The sequence below is a fragment of the Phalacrocorax carbo genome, chromosome 3 (genome assembly GCF_963921805.1).
Source record: "Phalacrocorax carbo chromosome 3, bPhaCar2.1, whole genome shotgun sequence".
NCBI lineage: Eukaryota > Metazoa > Chordata > Aves > Suliformes > Phalacrocoracidae > Phalacrocorax > Phalacrocorax carbo.
Window position 1 is genome coordinate 70363250 of NC_087515.1, and position 22962 is coordinate 70386211.

Genomic DNA, 22962 nt, shown 5'->3' on the forward strand with positions numbered 1-22962 from the left:
CTGTATTTCTGGAAAGCTGTATTTACAGTTTTTGGTCAATTTTTCATATCTATGACCAAGTATTATATTAGGAAAAAAAATACATATAGAAAACCATGTATTAAGACAATATAAATGCAATAAGTTACAGCAGGACTATCACAGCAGAGTTATAGGGTTGTGTATGATGGATGGGTAGAACTGAATCTTATTTGCCTAGTGCTAGAGCTTGAATCTACATAATTAGTTTTGCTACTGGCTTTGTACAAGCTCAAGCAAAACTGGAGAAAGAATACATTATACTAGTGTAGAGGTACAGTTTAGGAAGTTTGAAAAACAATTGCTTCCCTCTTAATCTTTACCTCCTGCAATGTTTCTGTTATTAGATCTCCACAGTTAACAAGGGAGGAAGAACTTTGCTTCTTAATGTAAAGAAGGTGCCAAGAACAGCACACACACTCACACTTTAATTTTCCATAAGCAGGAGGATTTGATGGTGTTTTATCAACCCCAACCTAGCCTTGAATTGGGTTTGTTGTTTTCTTTTTTTTTTTGTCGGGGGGCGGGGTGGGGGGAGGAAGGTATATGAATGAAAACCACTGGAAATAGAACAACTTTGACACTCGAATTCAGAAACATTCCCATGCTGGCTGTTCTACTTACATGCTGAACAACTCTCAAGAGAAAATGTTTTGATGTGTTCCTTTATATCCTCAAGAATGTCCTCCTCCAACAGTTCACATGTCTCTGGTGTAGATTAGTTATGGACCTTTCATGCTGATGAGGTAATCCCCTTAATGTACTATACACCATAGGATATCCTCCTCCGTTTCATGTTCTGACATTGCTAAAGGTCAGTAGTGTTTCATGTGGTGCTAGACCCTGTTTAAATGGGAAATTACAGGAACAGACCAAAACTTATTTTTCTCTTAGTTTCCAAGGGTAGTACAAGCAGCCTAGGTAAAAAAGGACTGTGAGTGCCTCTTGTATTGAAAGTACAGAGTTTTGCTCAAATTTTGTTATTAACCTCTAAATCTTTAATTTCCAATATAGTGATTGGTAACATAGAGGTACTGATATGGTAAGATGAGATCCATACTGTAACTGCTAAGAAGTTTACTCACAGAAAATGTAGACTTCACATCAAACAGTTACAACATAAAAATAATTTATGTTGAATGTAAAAATTACTGCTCTAAACACATGACTTGTATTAAAAGAATACTTCCTCTGTAACAGAGGCATGTAAAAATTAAATTAACTCAGAAATAAAGATATTTTGTTACACAAATTATGTCTCAAACATGGTCCACATTTCTTTTCAAGAGGGATGCAGACAGGAGTTAAACTTACTAAGCTCTAAAAATATTATTACACAAGCTTTTTAACAAACATTATGATTTTAAATGGAATTTGCAAGGGAAATCTTGAAAAAAGTTGCTATTTCAAAAGTGTTTCTTTACTATTAGGAATATTTTGCTTGTTTGTGCAATAACTTCAGGTTATTTTTTTAACAAACTGATATTAGTACAATGTATAAAGTCCCAGTTGTGGTACAGCTTTAAACATCCAGCTTCTCATTTTTAGAAGTTTTCTCAAAAGAATAGGTATTCCTCAGACAAAAAATATAAAGCAATTGAAACTAAGTGTTTTTCAATCAATAATTAACACACTAAAGCAGAAATTAAATTCCTTTTGTTCCTGTTTACATTGGAACCAATGCTTTCTTCTTTTTTTCCTAATAAGGAGAAAAAAGCACTTTTTTGGGGGGTGGGGGAGTGGGGAAGCGTTTCCACAATTTTTAAGCAAAAGCAACAGCATTGCTAACAAGGGTTCATCTTGTGAACTGTGTCCCCAGAGGACCATCTAAGTCTGATAAGGGACATGGAGCATTTGCTTCACCTACTCTTTACACCATTTAAAGCCTGCTACCTGCTGGTATTACTGCTTGGGTTCCAGTGTAAGTGTTCTGCAACCATCCTCTCCTCTCCCTCTCTTCCCTTTAGCATTGAAGTTAGGGACTGGAAAAAGAGGAACAGAAAAATATTGGGAAGAAACTCCGCTTAGTCTTCAAAATTAAGAATATCAGGAATGTTATGGAAACTGGAAGACTTCTCTGGGAGATGAGTCATAATTGGATTTTCATGCTTGAATAAAGGAATAGCATATCAAATATTTAGCAAAAAAAAAAACCTCAAAATATCTATTAGCCCCTGTAAGCAAAAAAAACTGAACAGAAACTTAAAATAATCTAACAAAAATTCTCTACGTTCTCAATCAGAGAGTAGCCTGATATTTTAAATTGATGGGTTCTTCAGAGAATAAAAAATAGCCCCAGGTTCTCTAAGTTCCATCTGGAGTTTTATACATCAGAAAACATCTAGAGTTTCTGTACTGGGGGGGGGGGGCGGAATCTAAATTTCTTACAAGTTATTTATGTAAAATCCAGTACGTGCAGTCAAGGTCTTTACACATCAGAACAAATGTTTTAAACTACAGCTAGTAGAGACAAAATAATTCTTTCTTGGAATATCAGCGAATCTCTAAGACTTCTCTTTAGACATATATGGCCTTCTGCTTCGCCAGGAACTTCACAAAAAAGAGCCATTAGAAGAGCTTCCCTTAGAAGAAAGGAGTGTCCAGTTGATCCCATCCTCTTCCCTTGTGAGTGAAAGTGGGCAAGCAAGAAGTAGGAAAAAAACATGTTAGCAGAAATATCCAAGGTACAATTCAGGTCAACACATAAACGTTTGTTTTGGAGAAGTTCAGTGTAATTAAGCATCCATTCTACCCAAGTAAAGATGATTTGGAAAGGTGTTTTCTTTCTATTTCCAGGAAAACCTTGCAAAAGATGAAAATAATATGCCAAAGTAAAACTGCTGTGCTTGCACTCATCTGTGTTTTTAATATTACCTATTCTTCCAACCCCTGGCTATAGCTGCTCTGCCAGCTAGCTGTTTAGCAAAGTTCAGCATAAGGCTCGGAGGCATAAACAATAGCATTAACAACAAAATTTCTTTGCGTTTGTATGTACAATATTATAGTACAATTAACACCTTCAAGCCAGTAAGTTATTCCATACCTTGTTGAGACTTAACTTCAAAAATTGCAGTCAACAAGAAGTGTCAGAAAACCCTACGTGCTACTTTCACAACCTCACAATATAAATATAAATATAAATAAACACAATATTTGTGTTTATGCTACATATATACAGAAACAATAAAGTGAACAGGGAAAAGTAAACAATGATATTTCAGAAAGCTTGTGTAAGTGCTTGTGTAAGTGCTACTAGCTCTTATGCTCAGTTTCTCCCTGAAGACTAATGTTTCTGAGGAACATTTAATATTCGAATTTTACTCACAATTTAGGATAAATTAAAATTAATTAAAATATTCTATATTAATATCCATAAAAACAGGAAAAAAAAACCTATGGGAAAGGCTAGAAAAAACCAGAAAATTCTCCAGGGCAGAGAGAATGGAATCATGTGGAAAGACATCAAGGCTACTCCAGGACCGTCTTCCAAAGAAATTCCCCCAGGGTGTTGTGGATACAGCAGTGTATCTCCCAAGACGCGGATATTTGCCCAGAGCGGATCCTTACCTCATACACCCATGGCTAGCACGAGAGCACGCGCCACAGAGCCTTAACGGCTGAGACCAGGGGAAGTGTCACGCTCTGCGAGACTGAAGCCTTCTTCTGCACAGGTATCTTCTGAGACAGTGGATTCCAACTAATTTCAGATCATTTGTCTGCAAGACATCGTATAAATCTGAAATAATACCAGTGATGGGGCTAGGCAGTATTTTTTTTCTATTTGGAACCATTCACAGCCAACTGTTCTTTCTCTCCTTCCCATTTTATAAACTTCAGTCAAAGAGGAAAAGAAAGCTTCACCTAGCTGCTGGTGGCTCCTTTGAAACCTTTTCCTTAAATCCTCTTGAACTCAGTATACATTTGAAAGCCAACAGACTGCTGAAGGGTTCTTGTACTAACTACACGGCCTATTCATCAAGTTACCTTTGGTAACTCCCTTCTTTCCACTAAAAAACAAACACTCTCCCACCCACCCCATCCCCCCAGAAACCCCTCCACAAACCAACCCAAAAAAACCCACGAGTTCTGGATGAAAAGGGTTCCTCATTCTTAATTTTGCAGCCACTAATATATATATATACACACTTCTTAGTCTATGACAAACATCTACGGGTGAACAATCTGTCAGTCATCTGAATGTTTAAATGAAAAATGCATTATTGCCCACATTCACATGAAGAATACTAACTATTGATAGTTAATCCATTCTTTTGGCAGTAGTGGATTTTTAAATGTTGTTGCTGCCCTAAAAATAAAACTTCACTGTGCTATCCAGTCTTAACCAGAACAGGAAAGCAAAACAATAAGGAAAGCAAAATCAAGATGAATTACCGAAAAGCAGGTAAGTTAATCTACATGTACTGTTATGTATTTTGCAAAATTTTAGTTTCCTGTAAAGCCAAGAAATATGAACTTCTTTTGCCCACTTCTGATCTGAATTTTCAAGGTTTATTCACATGAATTTGTGGAAAAGCCTTCCAAAATAGGCAACAGGAAAAGTACCATCAAAATTAATTACCCTGTGGAACTCTGCTGACAATTTAGGAAGATATCCCATATACCAGAAAACCTTAGTTAAACTGACATTAGGGTTGAACAGACACAGCACTAACTTTATTGGAAAAAGTTTTAGAAGGCCATTGTTACTTAGACTACATGAAAACTACTCCCTTCCTCCCCCAAAACCCCACCCTTTAAATTTGGAAAGGGCGGGAACCCACAATTAAACTTCAACATGAAAAACAAATTGTGAAACTACAGGAAACACAGTTAAGGTTGGACAGAGAACCATTTACTATGCCATGCGCTTACCTTTCTCTTTTCTTTACTGCTCCCCCACCCGTTTTAAATGAAATGAGTTTTTAACTCATTTTTAGTTGCTAACCAACCTACAGAAATCAGTAATACTTAAACAGCTGACCGATTTTGGAAACAGCATTGTACACACATAATTTTCTCTGAAGAGCGACAATAAACTAAAGAATAAAGAATTTAAACCTGTGTAAATGTAGCCCACCGTCAGTATGTTAGCTTTAGCTTTTACACCATGAGTAGCCTCCAACAGCTAGGACTAGAGGCTTGCTTGTACTAAGACGACTTCAGCTATGCAACAGATTTTTAAAAACTGGCTTAAATGTTACTTAAATGTTATAAGGTTTATTTCTAAAACTTGCAAAATTCTCATTAAAACTAATATCAGTCATATAATCTGGTCTCTGTGTATCCTTACCTGCTGAAGTTAAACAAATGAAAAAAAATCACATTAGGCCGTCAATTTTAGAGGTTAGCACAAATACAATTAGACCTATTTAAACCTGACATAGGGATTAGAATCTCCAGCTAATTCAACCCTATTCCTTATTAAATTTATTTGGAAGTGTTGGTCTTTCATAATTTTTGATTCAGGATCTGCTCAGTTACCAAAACATATATCTTTCTGTGCTTTCTACACACTTGGGAAACAAAATAGGAGTCTCTGCTTCTGTCGAGCCTGACCTAGTGCTAGGAGGTTAACAGCAAGCCATTTCTGTAGGAAGTGCTCTTGGCTTTATTTAACTGCTGCAGTCACGTTATTACCCAGTAGTAAGGCTGTGTCTACATTTCTTTTGTAAACCAGAAGTAATTTTAAGTCTGTTTAGGCATTCTTGTATGCTCTACCAAGTTCTCCACACACTGAAATCATTCCCCCAGGAAAAGTGACCTTCTCAGTAAGAAACTTGATCGTACAGGTATCAAATGACCTGAAAAGATCTTTCAGCAGTTTGGTCAGGACAACGTCAGTAAGCCAGCCCACAGGAGAATATTATGTGCCAAAGCCCATGTGAATTTGATGAATGCGTACTGCAAAGAAACTGACATACGCCCAACATTGTTCACCAAACAGTAAATGAATGAATTCCAAGTGACTACATCTGCAGAACCACGAGCTGGCAGGTGGGGAGACTCTTCGCCAACTTCCTCAAAAAGTTGCGTTTCTGTATTTAGCACAACAAAAATGCTGTCAGCATCTTCTCACCGTAGAACTGAAACTACTCAAACATGCAAGAAATTTGTTCTAATATGCTCTTTTATCATACCCAAGTAGGCTACCACAGCAGCTGCAAGTACAGTACCATGCAAACATATCAAACGAATCTATATTCCAGTACATATACATAGTATATTGAACTGAAAATTAACTACACACAGTGCTCTGAAACAGGCTGAAGAACTTAAATTTGACATATAGTGTACAGCTCTGGAAAAAGGAATTTTGTTTCACTGTAATCAGCACTTTTATTTGAAAGATAAGCTACACATTCTAAATATATACTCCTAAGTCACCTCAAAACCCTATGCATTTAGGAGTTACAATGCCCTATCATTAGTTGTTCTAAGCTGATAAAAGACTAATGGAACGCCAAGTCAGCAATTCAACCAATATGAGCTATGTTTTATAGTTGACTGCTGTATGAGCAATGTCCTGTACAAAAACTTCCTGCATAAAACTACCCATAGAACATACCAGTTTCTAAAAAAAAAAAAAAGGCTATGTTGTGGAGGTAACTATAGACCGATAACTAAGAAAACTATCTGATGCTGAAACATTGAGCTTCGAAAAAAGAAAGATCTTCAAGATCCATCAAAGCCTCACATATCTAACTTTTACCCTCTCAGCATGGACCAGCAAACCACATTTTGTTGATGTAAATGGGAAAATTTTTTTAACGCTAATTATCCTACATATGTCAGCAGTGCAGGTTTGGTAGTCTTCAAAAAAATATCCGGAAGTGTCACAACATCTAGCATACCTTTTAGTAGGAATAAAAAAACCCAACCTTTCTCTAATGGGAAGTTACTGCAGGGAAGAAAAAGACAGTTTTTGCTCTATCCCCACCTTATGGCTAGAAGGAGAATTTTCCTATTACAGCATACATATTTCTGATTTTTTCCTTTACTGTATCACTAGAGCCAGAGAATATTTACTATTATTATTATGCAACTTAAGATTCTTTTTTAGCAACCATGCACTCCTCCACGTACAAGCACAATGAAGCTCAAAGGCATAAATGCCCCCTGTAGCACCTGTGTTGATTTTCTGAATCAAAACATCAGACTTAATGATCCAACATAACTTTAGATTCAGATAGAATAGTGATTATTTGGCCCTGACCCACAAAAGCATACAAGTTCATATATCCTCTTGACTCCATTAGGAGTTAAAGAGCTAGATCTCTCCATAGAGCTAACCTTCACCGATATGTCACTCTTAATATTCACAGTTTTAAACCTAATAATCATGCAATTTATACCACTCAGGTAATATTAAACTTGCATACCCTGCAAATTTAAACAAAAGTGTGCATGAATCTAGCTTTAAAGCTTTCACAACTATCTTCTCTCTTTGCTTATCTTGCAAGCAAAATCACGTGACCACGAGAGCTAGAATACTGCATACTCCTCACGAGAAGGCTAACTCAAGTTGGCAAACAGCAGACCACTGCATACATGAGATGGAACAAAACCAGCAGCAGCACCCCCACACAAGGGAAAACACTCTCCTCCCTAATAGTCACCTGCTTATCAATAAACATATTTCTTCTTTTGTGTCTTAATCACTTGTGATACCACTCACTAGCCTAGGGACTAACACTAGCTATGTGAAAAGCTGAAAACCAAGACAAGGGCCACCGGAAGTACTTCTGCCAAATTCTTTTATTTCTTCATTTTGACTTTTTCCCCTTTCATGGATGGTCACAGTGAATGGGTGGGGTAGGACATGAAACAGGACAACACTGGGAAAGCTGCAGAGAAGAAAGAGAATGGAAAAAAAGATAATATCTCAATGTGACTTTAATTTTTTTAGGTCTTCTAGCCTGCTTTCCTGAGGAAAGGAAGAGTCATATTTGTATTGTCTGAGCACCTCTCCTTCCCAAAATCTCATGAATCTTACTTTTTAATCCAGAGGAAATTCAATAGTGAGTCAATAGTCTCAATGGTTTCTGAACACTAGATTTCTCAAGGTTTCATGAAAACAGTTGAGTAGAAGCGACACCCAATTAATGCATCAGCATGACTCTTCCCTCAATAATCCTTGCTTTTTTCCTCCTAATGGCAGAGAATTAACCCAGAAATTCAAATAAGAGAACCCAACTTCATTAGTCCTTCTACTACAGATCTAGTTTAAAAATATGTTTTCTAGAATTATGTGCTTTGATGTTTTGTCATTAAACAAAGATTCAATAACAGAAAACATATTATTATCTTATACTGGAGGAGTATGTCCTCCAAGGTTATATTAATTGGAAGTGTTCATGAGTATTTAGACAACACTGCTGTAAGGAGTTTTGATTTTAAAAATCCAGTAAGGAGTACTGGGTAGAGAGGAGACCCTACGTATATACACGAAGGAGTACAGAAGAGCTGCCAAATATGAATTTAATTAACCTTATGGTGAACATTCGAGAAGATACTACAAAAACATAATAGCACTGTATATTTTTGAATGCTTAACCACACTACATCAACCACATTATTTTTCAGCAATTATTTATTTAAAGTTTAATAGAGAAACTTGAATACCTGCCTGCTTCAGCTACTTATGAAATGTTCACAAAGTACTGGCAAACTAGTACACATTCTGACTCAAAACTTCTCAGGGCTTACCGAAAAAAGTCCCTCTCCTATTAAAAAAAAAGGCACCTTCTTAACCATGAATACAGGCCAAAAACACTGTATAAAATATTTTAAAAGGACACTGGTGGCTGGTTTTAACCCTCCCTTGCCTCCCTTCCCCAATGGTAGCTAATCATCCATCTACTACTTGAGAGCAAGAACATTCCACTAAGCTCAGAGTGGATCTTGCTCCTAGGCAGATCAAAAAAGAAAAAGTTAAAGTGGACATCAAAACAAGTTTCAAAAGAAGCTACAGCACTCAACTGTACAATGAGGAAAGATATGTGGTTATACAAGACTATAAGAAAATATTTCAGGGAAAAATTAAGAGAAAACATTTCTAACAAAGGAAAATCTAGTGTTGCAATAAAATGGTTAAAACACAGACAGTAATTACAAAGAAAAATATAAATACCTAGTCAGTTCTCCCTTATTCCTGAGAATGTACTTCAGATTATTAAATCCAAATATCCTCTACACATGCATGTTCTCAGCTTTCTTTGTGGATTCCAAGGAAGTAGGAGAGGAAATGCAGAATAAGGAATCTAGTCAACCGTACAAGCAGACTGAACTAAGCCTATGAGTTAAGTATGAGTTAAGTATAGCAGAAGACTCATCCTTCCTTCTGCATACTGTAAAAGGATGACTTCTCACAGGTGGTACAGGATTTTTAAAAATATGTGGACATGATATGAAGTTGAAGTTCTGGCATTGCTTATTTCCTTAGACTACAGAAATATTTATAAAATGCAATCCTTTTTTTTGCTGAGTTTCTAGAGTATGCTCAGTATCACGTTAAACAAAATTAGACTACTAAATACATAATGTTTTTTAAATTTTTTTATTTTAAGAATAGCTCACTGTGCATATGAAGGATCAGCTATGACATATTCCACAAAACTGTATTATCAGCTCAAAGATATAGTTGAATCTCACAGTTTATTAGAAGATCTATTAAGCAAAGTGTTCAGCAACTGTTTAAAAATATCAGGTTAGCAGTAGAATATGATTTTAATTTAAGAAAAGATATTTTTAAATAATGTACATTTCCAAACTTCTGACAAGTTAGGGTGACACTCAAAAGGGGGAAGGAAGTAGCTTGGCACTCATACCAACTTATCTTCACTATTTGTACAGGATCTAACTTCAGAAACATCAGCTGTGCCAGATCTTTTCTCTTCCATAATGTGCATCTGTCCACACCAACTGAATTGGAGACCACCAACTTGTCTCATATACCACATCAAACAACCAGACAGCTTCACAGTACAGAGCATTTAGAAATACTAAAAATGTATTCTGTCCCCAGAACACATAAGTTTTAGTCTACTTTTCAAAGTAATTTAAAAAATATTAAGACATCTATAATTAAATCGAAGCCAAGATATATAATACACGAGTTTCTACAGCGATTGTTTTGAAAGCCAAGATTTTGTTTAGCTAGTAAATCTGCATTGAACTGCATAATCTATAATGGATTTAGTGAAACCTGCATTTTTATTACTGTCCTCCTTGAAAAGTTTCACACTTTTAATAATAAATGACACATTGTACCTGAAGAGTGACGATACAGGTATTCCTCCATTATTATGGAAGAAACAAGGTACACAAAAAGTCTTAAATGACAAGGGACATAAATTTTCAAATTATGTATAAAGTGTATGAAAATATACACTGTAAGATTCTTAATTTTTTTTTTTACAGAAACAGCAAGATACTCAGAGTCAGGCAATAGACATCAATAAAACTAAATACTTCCACAAGTACAAAAGCTGGTTCACAGGATCTCACATTAGTAAGAAAACACAGAAAAAAACCATGCTTTGAGATTCCACTGGTCTGTTTTCTAGCCTCTGCTTTTCTTTAATATAACCTGCAAAAAGAAAAAAGTATATTTATCACTGCTTTTATCACTACAATCCAGGCAGGAGTAAGAGATCCTAAAGACTAGGCTACTCACATGAAAGGTTCACCTAGTCAAACAACCTGTTTCCCAGAGTACAGTCACCAAGGGTAAAAGTCTAGGGAAAAGGTTAGAAATAAAGCAAAAGCATACAGAAAAATTCCCCATCAGAAAGCATTTTTTTAAAAGAAAACATTCACAACCAAGAATTCTGTAAAATAAATGGCTTATTTTAAAAATGAATGCTAAGAAATGGCAATAGCTCTCTGAAGCCCTCAGCAGACTCCTTGAAGCTCTTATTGCGTAGGCCTAGACAAAAAGAAAAAAAATAAGATTTGCAATTATACAGCTACCATGCTCGATTTTTGTTTGTAATGCCTTCTTTCTTTCTATATCAAGAGCGCCCAGACCCTTGGAAGGACATTTTTTGGTTTGGAGTTTAAGTTGAAAAATGAACTTCAAAGCCCAAGTGGGACCACTTAAGTGTTAACATTATTAAAATATAGGCAGCTTTTCCTTTCTTCTCATCTTAAAAAAAATAAATGGAGCACAAAAATGTTCAAATAATGTTAAGATTGCAGTTTAAAAGAAATTACAAATGTGTAAGGCTCCAACTGTAACATTCACTTGGCTACCCTACACATCCTGTATATATTTCTGTTACTATAGTAACAGAAAGTATCAAACTAAACATTTCACCAGAGGAAAAAAAAAATACTGAAGATAAACAGAAACCACAGGACCCAAATATCAGATAACATTGGGTTTTGTTCTTCCAATTTGCCCAGCAGTAGTAGATGGTTGAACAGATAACTCAACAAATTAAAGAGATTGAGTTCCTTCATGAAACCTAGGTAAAGAAGACATAGCTAGCGAATGAAGTGAGCGACAGAATACAAAAGGATTTCAGTCATACTTTGACACTACTCTAGCTCTTTCTAGAGAGAGAATGCTGCACTTTCCTCTTTTCTGTCTTTTCTATGTACACAAAACTTACCATGCTCTGTAATGCAGAGGATTCCTCCTTCAGATATTCATACAGCATTTTTCCTTATGCTGAACTACCCATACAACAATCCAGTTTAATCCTCCCTTAGATTCTTCCCTTGCTGAACATAACATCACACAAAGTATCTGTGTGTTCAAGTAGTACCCAGACAATGCTGCATGAATCCACTTCAAATATCTTTCAGATGGAGCAGGTAAGAACTGAAGGTGTAAGAAAGATATTTGACCCTCTCTGAACTATTTCTCCCTTGTTCCATAAAGCTTTATTTGTATTACTGAAGTTAAGACAGCAGGTTTCCTTTATATAGTATCATTTGAAATACAGATCCTCCAACTTTGGAATTTGCTCCTGTTCCCTGGGCTTTCAGCCCACAGATGTTTGCTGGTAGACTACTGTGTAGACTTACCCACATACCGAAACTATGAATTTAAACATGGAATAATCAAGAAAAATTGGGCTCTATTTAATAGGGCAAGGAGAGTTAATTTGATGCCTTGGCAACAGTGAATTATGCCAGTGATGGATTAAAGAACATTATGTATCTGCAGGTTTTGGATTATAAATAAATGCGTATCAACACTAACACAGGAAACTTTTGTATATGCTGTCATAATACATTTTATATTAAACAAAAAGGAAAAAAATATTTAAAATGCTGTATTACCTTTGCTGCAGCTATAGTGTGCTCAGGTTTAATTATTTTACTTTTGTTCTCAAAAGCATTTATCCTGGCTTCTTCTGCTAGCCGATGGAGAAACAGCAAGAAGTTCAAATGCACCTTTAAAAAAGGGAAGAAAAAAAAAAAAAAAGAATCAAGAAGGATTCAAACAGTTTGGTTTTTTTAGAGGTTCACTGTTTGAGACAGAATATTCTCATATTAGACTGCTTCCAAATTCCTGAAACGTGTTCTCAGGAAAACAAAGTACCACTCAGTTTACGTCTTAATAAATTCCCAAGACATTCCTTACTGCAAGACTCTTGTAAATACAGTTTAAATTTAGTATACTTAAATTGTAAAAGTACTCTAGAAATATTGGTACAAACAAAACCGGATCTAAAAGAAAAAAATCTGATTTTTATTAGCAGGTTTTTATAATAAAAAGTAAACATAAATATCAGAGAATAAGAAGGGGCCTTTTTGCTTACTAGTAAATATAGTCAGCTTTCAGTGACTACAACAGCCAGACTTTTAATGAGCAGCAAATTCATCCCTGCCTTATCACCAAATGGACCACAGACAAGTTCAAGGACTTCTGCCCCTTTCCAGTGCAACGGAGCATTGACATTAACTTCTCCAGAATAAGGAATTCTCCACTGTCAGGAGGTTCCATCCATTTTTTTCCCAGCTCATCAGTTACTTAACCTTTTTACATGAAAAGAAGTGGTAGGGCAGTATTCTGTTCAATACAGAATGGTGCTCTGCTAGTACAGAAGCAGCAAAAATTTCAGCAGGCAAGAAACTGCTCCAACTTGGACTAAGAACTGCCAACCAAAAGCACCCCTGAGTAATAAGGGAGCTATAATACAAACGTCTAGCATTATACAGATATTATGTGAACTGTTTTAATAGTCCTACCTAAAAATTGGTAATTGCCCCTTTTGTAAATCAAACTTTCAAACAATATAAAATGTGCTATGTAAAGTGTACAAAAATACTTTTTTCAATCAAGAGCTCAGAAAAATATTACTGAACTACATGAAAATTTAATTTATATGAATTAGGTGATATACTTATTCTGCCATACCTGATCTGCAAAGCCTAGAAAGATACAACAAGGAAAGCTACAAGTTAGAGTTTATAGGAAATACTTTGGCCGCAGGTTTGCAGCGCAAAGAATCTGTTAGAGGCATTTCGGTGTTCATATGACAAGCAATTTAGAGGGTTTTTTTAATCTCCTGAACTAAATGAAGCCAGCATGCAATAGATAAATGCACATAATATTCGGCATTGTTTGGAAGCATCTACTACACAAAAATCAAATGTTCTTGCAGATTTATTTAGCAAAATATCAAAGCCATTTTTAACCTAGTCTTTAGTTACTCACACAGAAATAATCTCCGACAGAATCAAGCAGTGGCAATAAAATAGTGCTCAACATTAGAACTCTCATTATTAGACTTATCAACATGGAGGCCAAATTTCTGGAAACAACCTGGGAGAGAAAAGGGAGGCAGAACAAAAGCTTCCATACTTTCGAGTCCTCCTGCTGAGATACCTAAAGGCAAAAGTGTTAATTTTAAAGCTTCCTTTAAAAACTGCATCTTCTCTCAGAATCACTGTACCTTTATTTTCCTATTTTCAAAGTGAATTGCTGCATGTGGAGAAGCTTCCCCTGAACTCCTGTAGATTTAAACAGTCATATAACTAAAAATCAGAATATTCCACAACAGAGCACACATGTTAAGAAATATTGCAGATTATTCAAGGCTAATGAAAGGCAGAATGACTGAATACCATGAATGGGACAGTTACTGACAGGTACCTAAGTGGTACCACATTTAAAGACATTGCTTTACTACATATTAGATTATTGTCCCTCTGCATAAAATTTAAAAACAGTTTTGAACTACTCATGAAACCACCTTACACAACAGAATGCTTACTTCCCATAAAAGAAAGGTTATAAAGTTTTAACAACTTATGTGAAAAATCACAACACTGCAGAGCAACTTTCACACACCTGTTCAACAGCACTAATGAATAGTAGAGACAAGCTCTGTAATTTTGTTTTGCTGCCATAATTTCAGTACAATTCTTTAGACTCATATTTTGCCTTCAGTGAACGCTTATTCATCATTCTGTGCCAATAACCATAGAAAACAAGGGGTCATTCAGTGCAATACTTCAAGCTTTTTCTGCAATGTAAATACAAAGCTGCCCTTCTAGCATCAAACAAGCAGCTGAGTTCCTGCTTTTCTTCTATAATTTCAAGCTACAACAAAGTTTGCAGCTTTTTCTTCTCAGACTGTTGAGGGGGGGAATATCTGAACTTCAGTACTAAAGTTCATTACCTCTTATTTTCAAAAAGGTAAATAATTGAGTTCCAAGAACATTGGGAAAACCTTAAACACTGCTCCTATCTCTTCACTCAAAGATACTATCACATTCCTTCAAAAAAACAGCTTCTTGAGAAAGTTTGATTAAATTTGCTAGCTACACTGTGCACAGAGAAAGATTTTAACACTTAGGAAACAGGTTCTGACAAAGCTTCAAATTTCAAAAAGATACTTGATCAAAAGGATCTGAAGAGTGAAGAAGAAACTCCATTCAGGTATTTAAGAAAATTGTTTGAATTCTTATGTCTTTCAAACATGTTAGTAATGATCATGTAAGAAGGCATTGGTTTACTGAAGAAAAATAATTGCTGAAGGTCAGGAACAGGAAAACAATCCAATTATGTTATAAGCCAGGTAGGCAGGCCTCCACACTGGACTGGCTAAGTACCACAGTAGATTCAAACATAAAGCACGGATCATCCAGGAAGACAGCCCAGAAACCAAACCAGCCAGTTCTCCTACTCCCCAGCAGAAGACACAAGCACTTTGCTCAAAATTTATTTCCCATCGTTAAGAGAGCTACTATATAAACTTCTAAAGTATTCAATCCAATCACTCAGTTTATAGGGGATAACAGAGACACTAAAAACATACTCTCAAAACTTACCTGTCTAACTACGGGACTAAACTTCCTCCGCCCCACCTTATTTTTGCTTTTTTAATAAAGCAAAACTCCAGCTGTGTTGATTATTTATTCATAGAAATAAAGAACTGCCGGCCACATGCCTAGCTGAAGAACATCATGGACAATCACCACCCCTGGATATTCCTGTTTAAAGGTAAAATAAAAAAAGCCAAGCCTCCTGACATTAAAGGCCATTTAATTTGACATCATCAGAAGAGATAATCTAAGCTTCCAACACATTATTAAAATTCATTCTCATCTCATCCTTTGTGTTGGAAGGAGTATTTTCATAGCCATACTTTAAGCTAGATCACATTGTTGTTGTTCATTAATTTCAGCCAATTCAATTCACTGATTGTCTCTGCAGCCTACTGAACACTAATACCGGGACAAGGAAGAGATGACAGCCAGTGGCCAAGATTTGGAAGGATGCCCCACTTACCCCTTTCAGACAGATATGCTACCTTGAAGCCAAATTAACATGACCATGGAAACACAGACCAACTGTTACTAACAACTACAAAACATTTATTCGTGATTTTGTAAGTTTGATTAGTTGACTACTGCATTCCACTGAGTAAGCTTTGAGTGGGTCTGAGCATGAGTAGCAAGGGGCCAGGTCCTTAGTCCATTAAATACTCCAAAGATAGCAAAAGCAGTAGGAAAAGATTATATTTTTATTAGACCAATTAGAAAAATATGTACTGGTTACATTCAAATGTAAATCCTCTCATGTAATTACCATACCCATTCATATCAATCTCATTATATTTTACTTTGTATATTTACATTTTGCTTCATACATCCAGATACCAACCTTCCAAGATGCTGCAAGGCACAACTTTTATATGCACATGAAACATGGACCACACTAGTATACAGAATGTATTAACGCTCTGAGAATCACACATGTTTGAAAGCAAGAGGGCATGACAGTCAAGCAAGTTAAGGCTTAATATTAAGTCACTTCAAAGACTTTTTTTTAACGCACAGGTGTGGTTTTTTTTCAACATGGCAGCTACCACAGCTCTTTTGAGGACAGGTTTCCTTGCTGTAGTCGACTAAATTCTTGGTGAGACAAACACTTTCTGTGCCACAAATCCCTCATTGCAGGTCAGAAGGAGTCCAGCTCTGTTGGCCTCAGTTTTCTGAAACTTGCTCAATGTGGCTCTGTTATCCCCACACCTTCATGGGAGCTCTTTTTAAACGACGAACAGGACCCCAACACCTTATTCTCCTTACTAGATTACTAGACTTGTCATTCCTTAGTTTTGGACAGAGGTTACTTAAAGGGCCTTCTACAAAAATACGATCATGCAAGATGCCTTAACAGCTTAGCAACCCATTAACCACAATTCAGTTGATTGATACCTGTATACCCAAGTTGCTCTACATAAAAACCAAACATCTGCATGTTACAGCCACATAATCCAAATTTCCTATTTTTCAGTCCACCTACATCAAACTCTCTGACCAGTACTGTGCGCATACAGTGACACGATATTTATGCATGTCCCTGAATCCTCAAACTCACTGTCAGAAAACTACAGTAGCCACCAGCAAAGCAGAAAGCTGTAATCACTGCTTGTCAGTATTTTATTAATCAGTTCGTCTATCTCCCCACAGGTCACCATTAGTAGTAACTTGACATCCCATTGCAACCAGCAAAGTGCTCCGGTGCGCGCAATCCGTCGGTCCATGTCTTTCAAGCGATAAAACGTTTAGGGACACGTGCCCCTTGGCAACCAGAGGAGCTGTAGCTGCCCCCCGCGGCCAAAAGCGCAAGGGCTCCCAGCCCTCCGCTGCCACCCCAGCCTCCCCGGGCCAGTACTCGTGGAGCTGGCGGAGTCAGCCCTTGAGCTCCCCTCGCTGCCGCCGCGGCCCGTGCCGGAGCAGACGGGCCGGCGGCGCTGAGGGGCGGCCCGCTGAGGCCCGGCCCGCGCCCCACGCCAGGCCGCACACCCGGCGCCCGCCCCTCTCCTTCCTCACCAGCAGGTCGGCGTTAGCCGCCAGGCGCAAATGCGGCTTGTGCTTCTTTATGATCTTCCGCAACGTGCCGCGGGGCGCCGTGCGTTTCATCCTCCCTCCTTCCTCCTCCCGCTGCGGCCGGTGCCGCCGAGAACGCGCCTAACGGCTCCCGCCTAACCGCCCTCCGCCGTTCGAATCCGCCGCCTTGGCGCAGGCGCGCGCCCGCCGTGACGCGTTTCCCAGCGGCCGCCCCCGAGGAGCGCGGAGGTGGCGACCGCTCCACTCCCCTCCCGGCGGGGCGGCCCCGGCGCTGAAGCGTTTCCCTGGAAACCGCATGAAATGGCCGGAATGGCGGGCGGGGGCCGCGGCGGCCCGGTGGCGGGGGTTGTGTGCGGGGGTGAGGGGAGCTTCCCGAGCAGTTGCTGTAGTCCCAAACGGGTCCCAGCTGGACGCCGCGACAGTCGCTCCCTCCGCAGGCAGCTGCGTGCCAAACCGCTTCCCTTGTAAGCTCACTGAGACTCCGTTGTAGCTCTGGCTTTAACAAGTTACCCAAACCTCCGCCCAGGCCCCTTTTTTAATCGACAAGAAAGAAAATGGACGTGGCGTTCCCCGGCTGCCGTTACCTAGCCTCCAAGCCTGGCCGCTGCCACCTGCAGAGGTTTCCAAAACGGAGGGAACGTGGCACCGGCATGGCGCTGCCCAAACGAGCCTCAGGCCGAGACCTGTGCCTTTGAAGTTGGCAGCCGTCTCCCAGGCGCGATAGAAGTTATTTGCCGCAGAAGTCGAGGGAGTTGTACAAAACCCTTGTCCTCTCCTTCGTTGCCTCCCGTGACCTTGCTGGGAGGCGTTGCACCAAACGGCCTAGTCTGGGGGGACTGCGGGACCGGGAGCATTAATGAGCACCATAAACCTGTGCTAGCGTGAGCCTAGAGTGGTAGTTATGTTCTGCACGTGAATCCAGATAAAATACTGCGTTAGCGCAAGCACGGCGTTGACTTAATTGTACACAGAAACGCACACTCGTTCTGAATTCGGCCACCACTTTAAAGAGTCATCCTTTCCCTAGCATCTGTCCCTACACTTCTGTTTTGGCTGACGGATGCTGCTGACTGAAATACAGGTTTCCCCACAGAGGGGCCCCTGTAGCTTGGCATTCTCAGTGTATTTGGACTGTGTGTACTTAGTTGGAGAAGGGGTCAGGATTTCATACTGAGGTATGGAGTTTTTCAGCATATTTATTAGTTTTTTGTTTTCTTTGGCCTATGGGATGTTTGCAATTTTAAATGTGAAATCAATAAGATAAATATATTGCCTGAATATGTTCAAAATTATCAGCACCCAGATATGATTCAGTTTTATTGAGGTATGTTCTTAAATCTGTATGGTTTGGTATTTTAGTTAATTTTGCGATATGCACAAAATGTAGTCCAAATAGAAGTATGATATCTGACAGCAGGGGAGAATTTAAGATTTGCCAGTTCTTCATACTCTGTCAGATATTTGAAAATCACTCATCGTTCTTTCAGCTTTGACTGTCACTTGCCATTAATCGTCAACAGCAATGCAGATCTTAAAATCAGGGCCTTAGCAATTTTTCTGTGAATGGAAAAGCACAATAAAACCTAGGGAGTTTTTCTGTCGTTTAATAATAATCACAGTTAATGGCTCAGCAGCACTGCTAGAAGTAAACATTTGTTTTTTCAGTTAACTAAATGGCTGTGACTCAGGACTTCATAGGGTCATATACTGTAATGCTCATAATATACACAAAGAAACTTGCATTGGGATCAACGATAATTCAGCATGTCAAGAGATTCAAATCTGGGACAAATCAGTAGCTCAGTGGACCTTACCTGAGCTGAGAACTGGGCCTTGCAATCTCAGACTGTCTGTGGGAAACTGGTACGGGCAAGTATCTTACAAACTCTGTGAGTTGCAAAAGTACCTCCACTATAGGTCTCAAACTATTCAAATACATCACACAAATTGGAAACTGTGCAGTGATCTGCATAAAATGACAGATACTGAGACTCAGGACTAGTAACTCTATCTTTAGTCATGTGCTTGCTATATAGGCAATGACTGAATAATAAAATCTACTTTTCTCTAATACTGTTAGACTTTTTTTGGTTCTGATAGTTTTATATTCCTAGTGGACTATTCTTTTTTTTTTAGCCACAGCAAATAATAATTTGAAGTGCTGTCTTAAATCTGCTTATTTACCAGATCTCCTTTTTTCTTGTGTTTGGAAAAGTTTATGACATTAGACTGCGAGCAACTGATAACAGAGGACCAATGTAAAAATGTTAAATTATAGGTTCTGATTTACTGAACAAACATGAATCTCAATAGCTAAAATTTCTCCTTGAATATGTATTTTAATCTCTTTATCAGTAAATATTTCTGTAAATATGATTTTTGAATAGTTTAATTTTTGCATAAGGATATTGTAGAACATGAAAAAATTATACTGTACATTATGTATTGCAATGGACAAAAATTGTAAGTTAACTAAATTACTAAATTCTGTAAAAGTCAACTGTTTAAACAATTTGACTTGTATTAACACATGGATTAATGATTATATTACAGTGAATCATAGAAAACTGCAAACTCACATTGTATTTCTGATTTTGAACATTATTATCTTCCTTTTCTGTCTTTCTGATAGAATCCATAATGTTCTGTTAGAAAGCTATCATGAAATATCATTTAAATAGCTAAAAGGATAATGCAAAATGTACTTTAAATGAATTCTTGAAAAGTTGAAGTTGTTAATTTTGTCATACTTATGCAGCTTTATAAAAAAGGCAATTCTGTGCCTCATAGGCACATTTTCATGTTTTGCCTCTTCAAAAGCTGTGGCAGTTTGTGTCCACTTTCTACAAGCAGTTACCTTATTTTCAAATAGTATTTCAAGAGTTTTATTTTTTAACTATTGCAGTTTTTAAGCATACATTAGTTTGTTTTGCAAAGTGGATGTGTTTCATGGCTTCAGCTGTAGCACAGCATCTTCTCAGTTTTCCAGCAACACTGAACTGTGTTTTAGAACTAAATACATCATCTGGTACCGACGATAAGAGCTTGAAAAATTCAGCAATTAAAATGCCACCACCCAGGTCTGACTTCTTCAAGAAAACAACGAACCTTTGCAGTGTTTTTGAATAAAGACAATTTCAGTGACGTTGTTTTGTCACTTTTGCTTCCAGATTATGTGGTTTTCTTGAAAACAGCTCCCTACATTTCAGTGACAAAAAAAGAGGCCAAGCTTGGGGCCATCACTGCTGAACTGCAAACCAGTAACATTTTGTTCTCTGTTTCTGTAAGGAAGAGGTGAATTTAAAGACTAATTTTATTCACTCCTTACTCCTCTAATACACTGTAAGTTGAAACAAGGGTAATATTTGGAAATTAAATTGAAAAGCAGTGTTCCCTTTCTGACCTGGAACTTCTATAAGCCCATCTTAAATTGTTAAATTGGCTCTTCCAGCCTGTCCTTTGTAACTATTAGTTTAATTATATTTTCTAGATTTTGACATTATCTTTAGTCAGTCTCTTAATCAGCTCTTCATCAATTTATAATTTTAGAGTAAAACTTCCCAAAGAACACTTCAGAATTCCATTTTATATGTGTGATCTCTTGAAATTAATAATCACATTTTATAGATTCTTGCTAAGCCAAAGGCCCCTCTCTAGTCAGGTAGAGACTGTTAGATGCTTTCTGGTGCTAATCCAGTTTCAGTGGTTGATGAAAGACTGAAACTTATCCTGGATGTGAATGTCAAAGCCTAAAATCTTTTGATGTTTTCTTCAGTGATGAAAAGATATCTCTAAACCAGAACATAACAATTCAGCAAAAGTAAACTCTTCTATAATGTAGTTGATAGGCTTGATCATAGTGTTTGGAGTACACAGACTGACTCTCCTGTTACACCTGTATATTCTTTCTGTTGTATATAGGATAATTCAGGTGTGGTTGAATACTTTTGTAGAGAAACAGGAGAAGAGAGAATACAAAGGAGCAAATTGTATGTTTACCTCTCCTACGTGGAACTTCAGCAAATCTCTTGCTTGAAAAAGAAGGTGGAAATAGCAATTTTAACAAGGAACTTTTATCTTGTGGCTGTAACTATTAACATAATAGCAATAATTTAATTGCAGTAGTAAATACTAGAAGCTCAAAGATCTATTTGGTATTCACCTTTTATTTTCATGAAGAAAAGAAGGAATTCTCTAGGATCAATTGTTTTAAAAATTGCCTCTTTTTTTTGTTTATTTAACCCTATGTCTATCTGTTTTCAGGCCCGGTGTTGAACAGTGAAAAATAAGAAAGGCAAAACACTATAAATTATATTTGAAATTCAGACTATTTGCTGATTTTAGGGTTTACAATTTAAGCATCAGTTTTGTTTTTCAGGGCATTCGGTATATCAGCTCTACATATATCAGACTGTGAAGAGTCTGCATAAAGTCAGTTGACGTCCACAGGCCAGACACCATCTGCCTGTTGTAACTGTTGGGATTGCGTTCATAAAACAGTAAAGGCATAGAAACCACAGCTCAGCAGTCAATCTTACCTTCAGAGGTATTCCTCATGCACTTGACATATCATCAACTAAAAGTGTATCAGTTTCACTGCTTTTGCAGTAATTTAATGCAGGATCACATTGAGATATATATCTAATGCTTTATTTAATTCTGTAAGAGAAAATGTATTATTTTAGGTGTTTCCAATGAAATCCATAAAGATGAATAAGTAACACCAAAATAATTACTTCAGATACCCACTTTGTATGCATTCATGTAACTTTTCTCATTACTTTTTTACTTTTTCACATTATTTGCATTTTGTTCCCAAATCTACTCTATCCATTTAATGCCAGTCATATTTCCTCACCCAAATTCCAGAAGGAACAATATTTTCCTCTGCAGATCTCATGCTTCCATGACTACCTACAAGCCAGAAGGCTCTTCTGGAACCTCTACTCTGATCAGCTAATCCAGATCTGCCAAAAAACCAACCTCTCTGAGAAACTTCCACAACCTAAACAATATTCTGAAAAATACCTGTTGTCTGCCTTCCAAAACATACGCTTTATGCAAATGTATTACAAACAGCAAAGAAAGGAGAGCACAAAACTTAATGACATTTCCTGGGATCTTCCTTTACCGAGAACTGGTCTAATTAGCATAACATGTTTAATAGTAATGTCCATCAATAGAGAACTCAAAGATTAATAGATGGATACGTATTACTCAACTGCCAAATTTTAATTATATTTATCAGGGAGAGTAGATCAGAGGTGTTGCCCACAAGAAGGCCTGAGCGTAATGGTTTTTCTTCACTTTGTTTTTTACATGAAGGGTAGCAACACCTTTTAGCCCCACTAGAAGAGATATTAGCTTTCACCTCCCACAACGAGCATGTTTTTTCTGCATTGAGTTTTTCTTCAGTCAGAAAAAAAACCCTAGAAGTCTGAGGTGCAACAGTATTTTTCCTAACTCTCTGTTGATTTCCTTCAGGTTATGTCAGCCCTGAAAGGCTAAATGATGTGCTACAGAATGGCCTGCTTAGCTATACATCTTTCTACCAGTTTTCTGGCTGTGGCTGCAAAGGAAAATGGGTGATCCCAGTTTGAGATATCAACCCCTACAGCAAAATAAATT

The 22962-nt window shown here is 37.5% G+C and overlaps 1 protein-coding gene across 2 annotated transcripts; it reads right to left on the bottom strand.

Annotated features, from left to right (window-relative positions):
* Positions 1–1166: 1166 nt before the first annotated feature.
* On the bottom strand, positions 1167–17527 carry CENPW (centromere protein W). Of its 2 annotated transcripts, XR_010372210.1 has the most exons (4): positions 17317–17527; positions 12310–12423; positions 3586–3734; positions 1167–2640 (listed from the first exon to the last, which is right to left on the bottom strand). XR_010372210.1 is itself a non-coding variant. In XM_064447345.1 (3 exons), exons 1-3 carry the CDS (start codon positions 17404–17406, stop codon positions 10580–10582), a joined length of 231 nt encoding a protein of 76 aa, XP_064303415.1. In that variant the 5' UTR covers positions 17407–17516; the 3' UTR covers positions 9654–10579. The 2 variants fall into 2 exon arrangements, 1 of the variants encoding a protein (XP_064303415.1); XM_064447345.1 differs by lacking the exons at positions 1167–2640; positions 3586–3734 and adding an exon at positions 9654–10606 and having other exon boundaries at positions 17317–17516.
* Positions 17528–22962: the final 5435 nt, after the last annotated feature.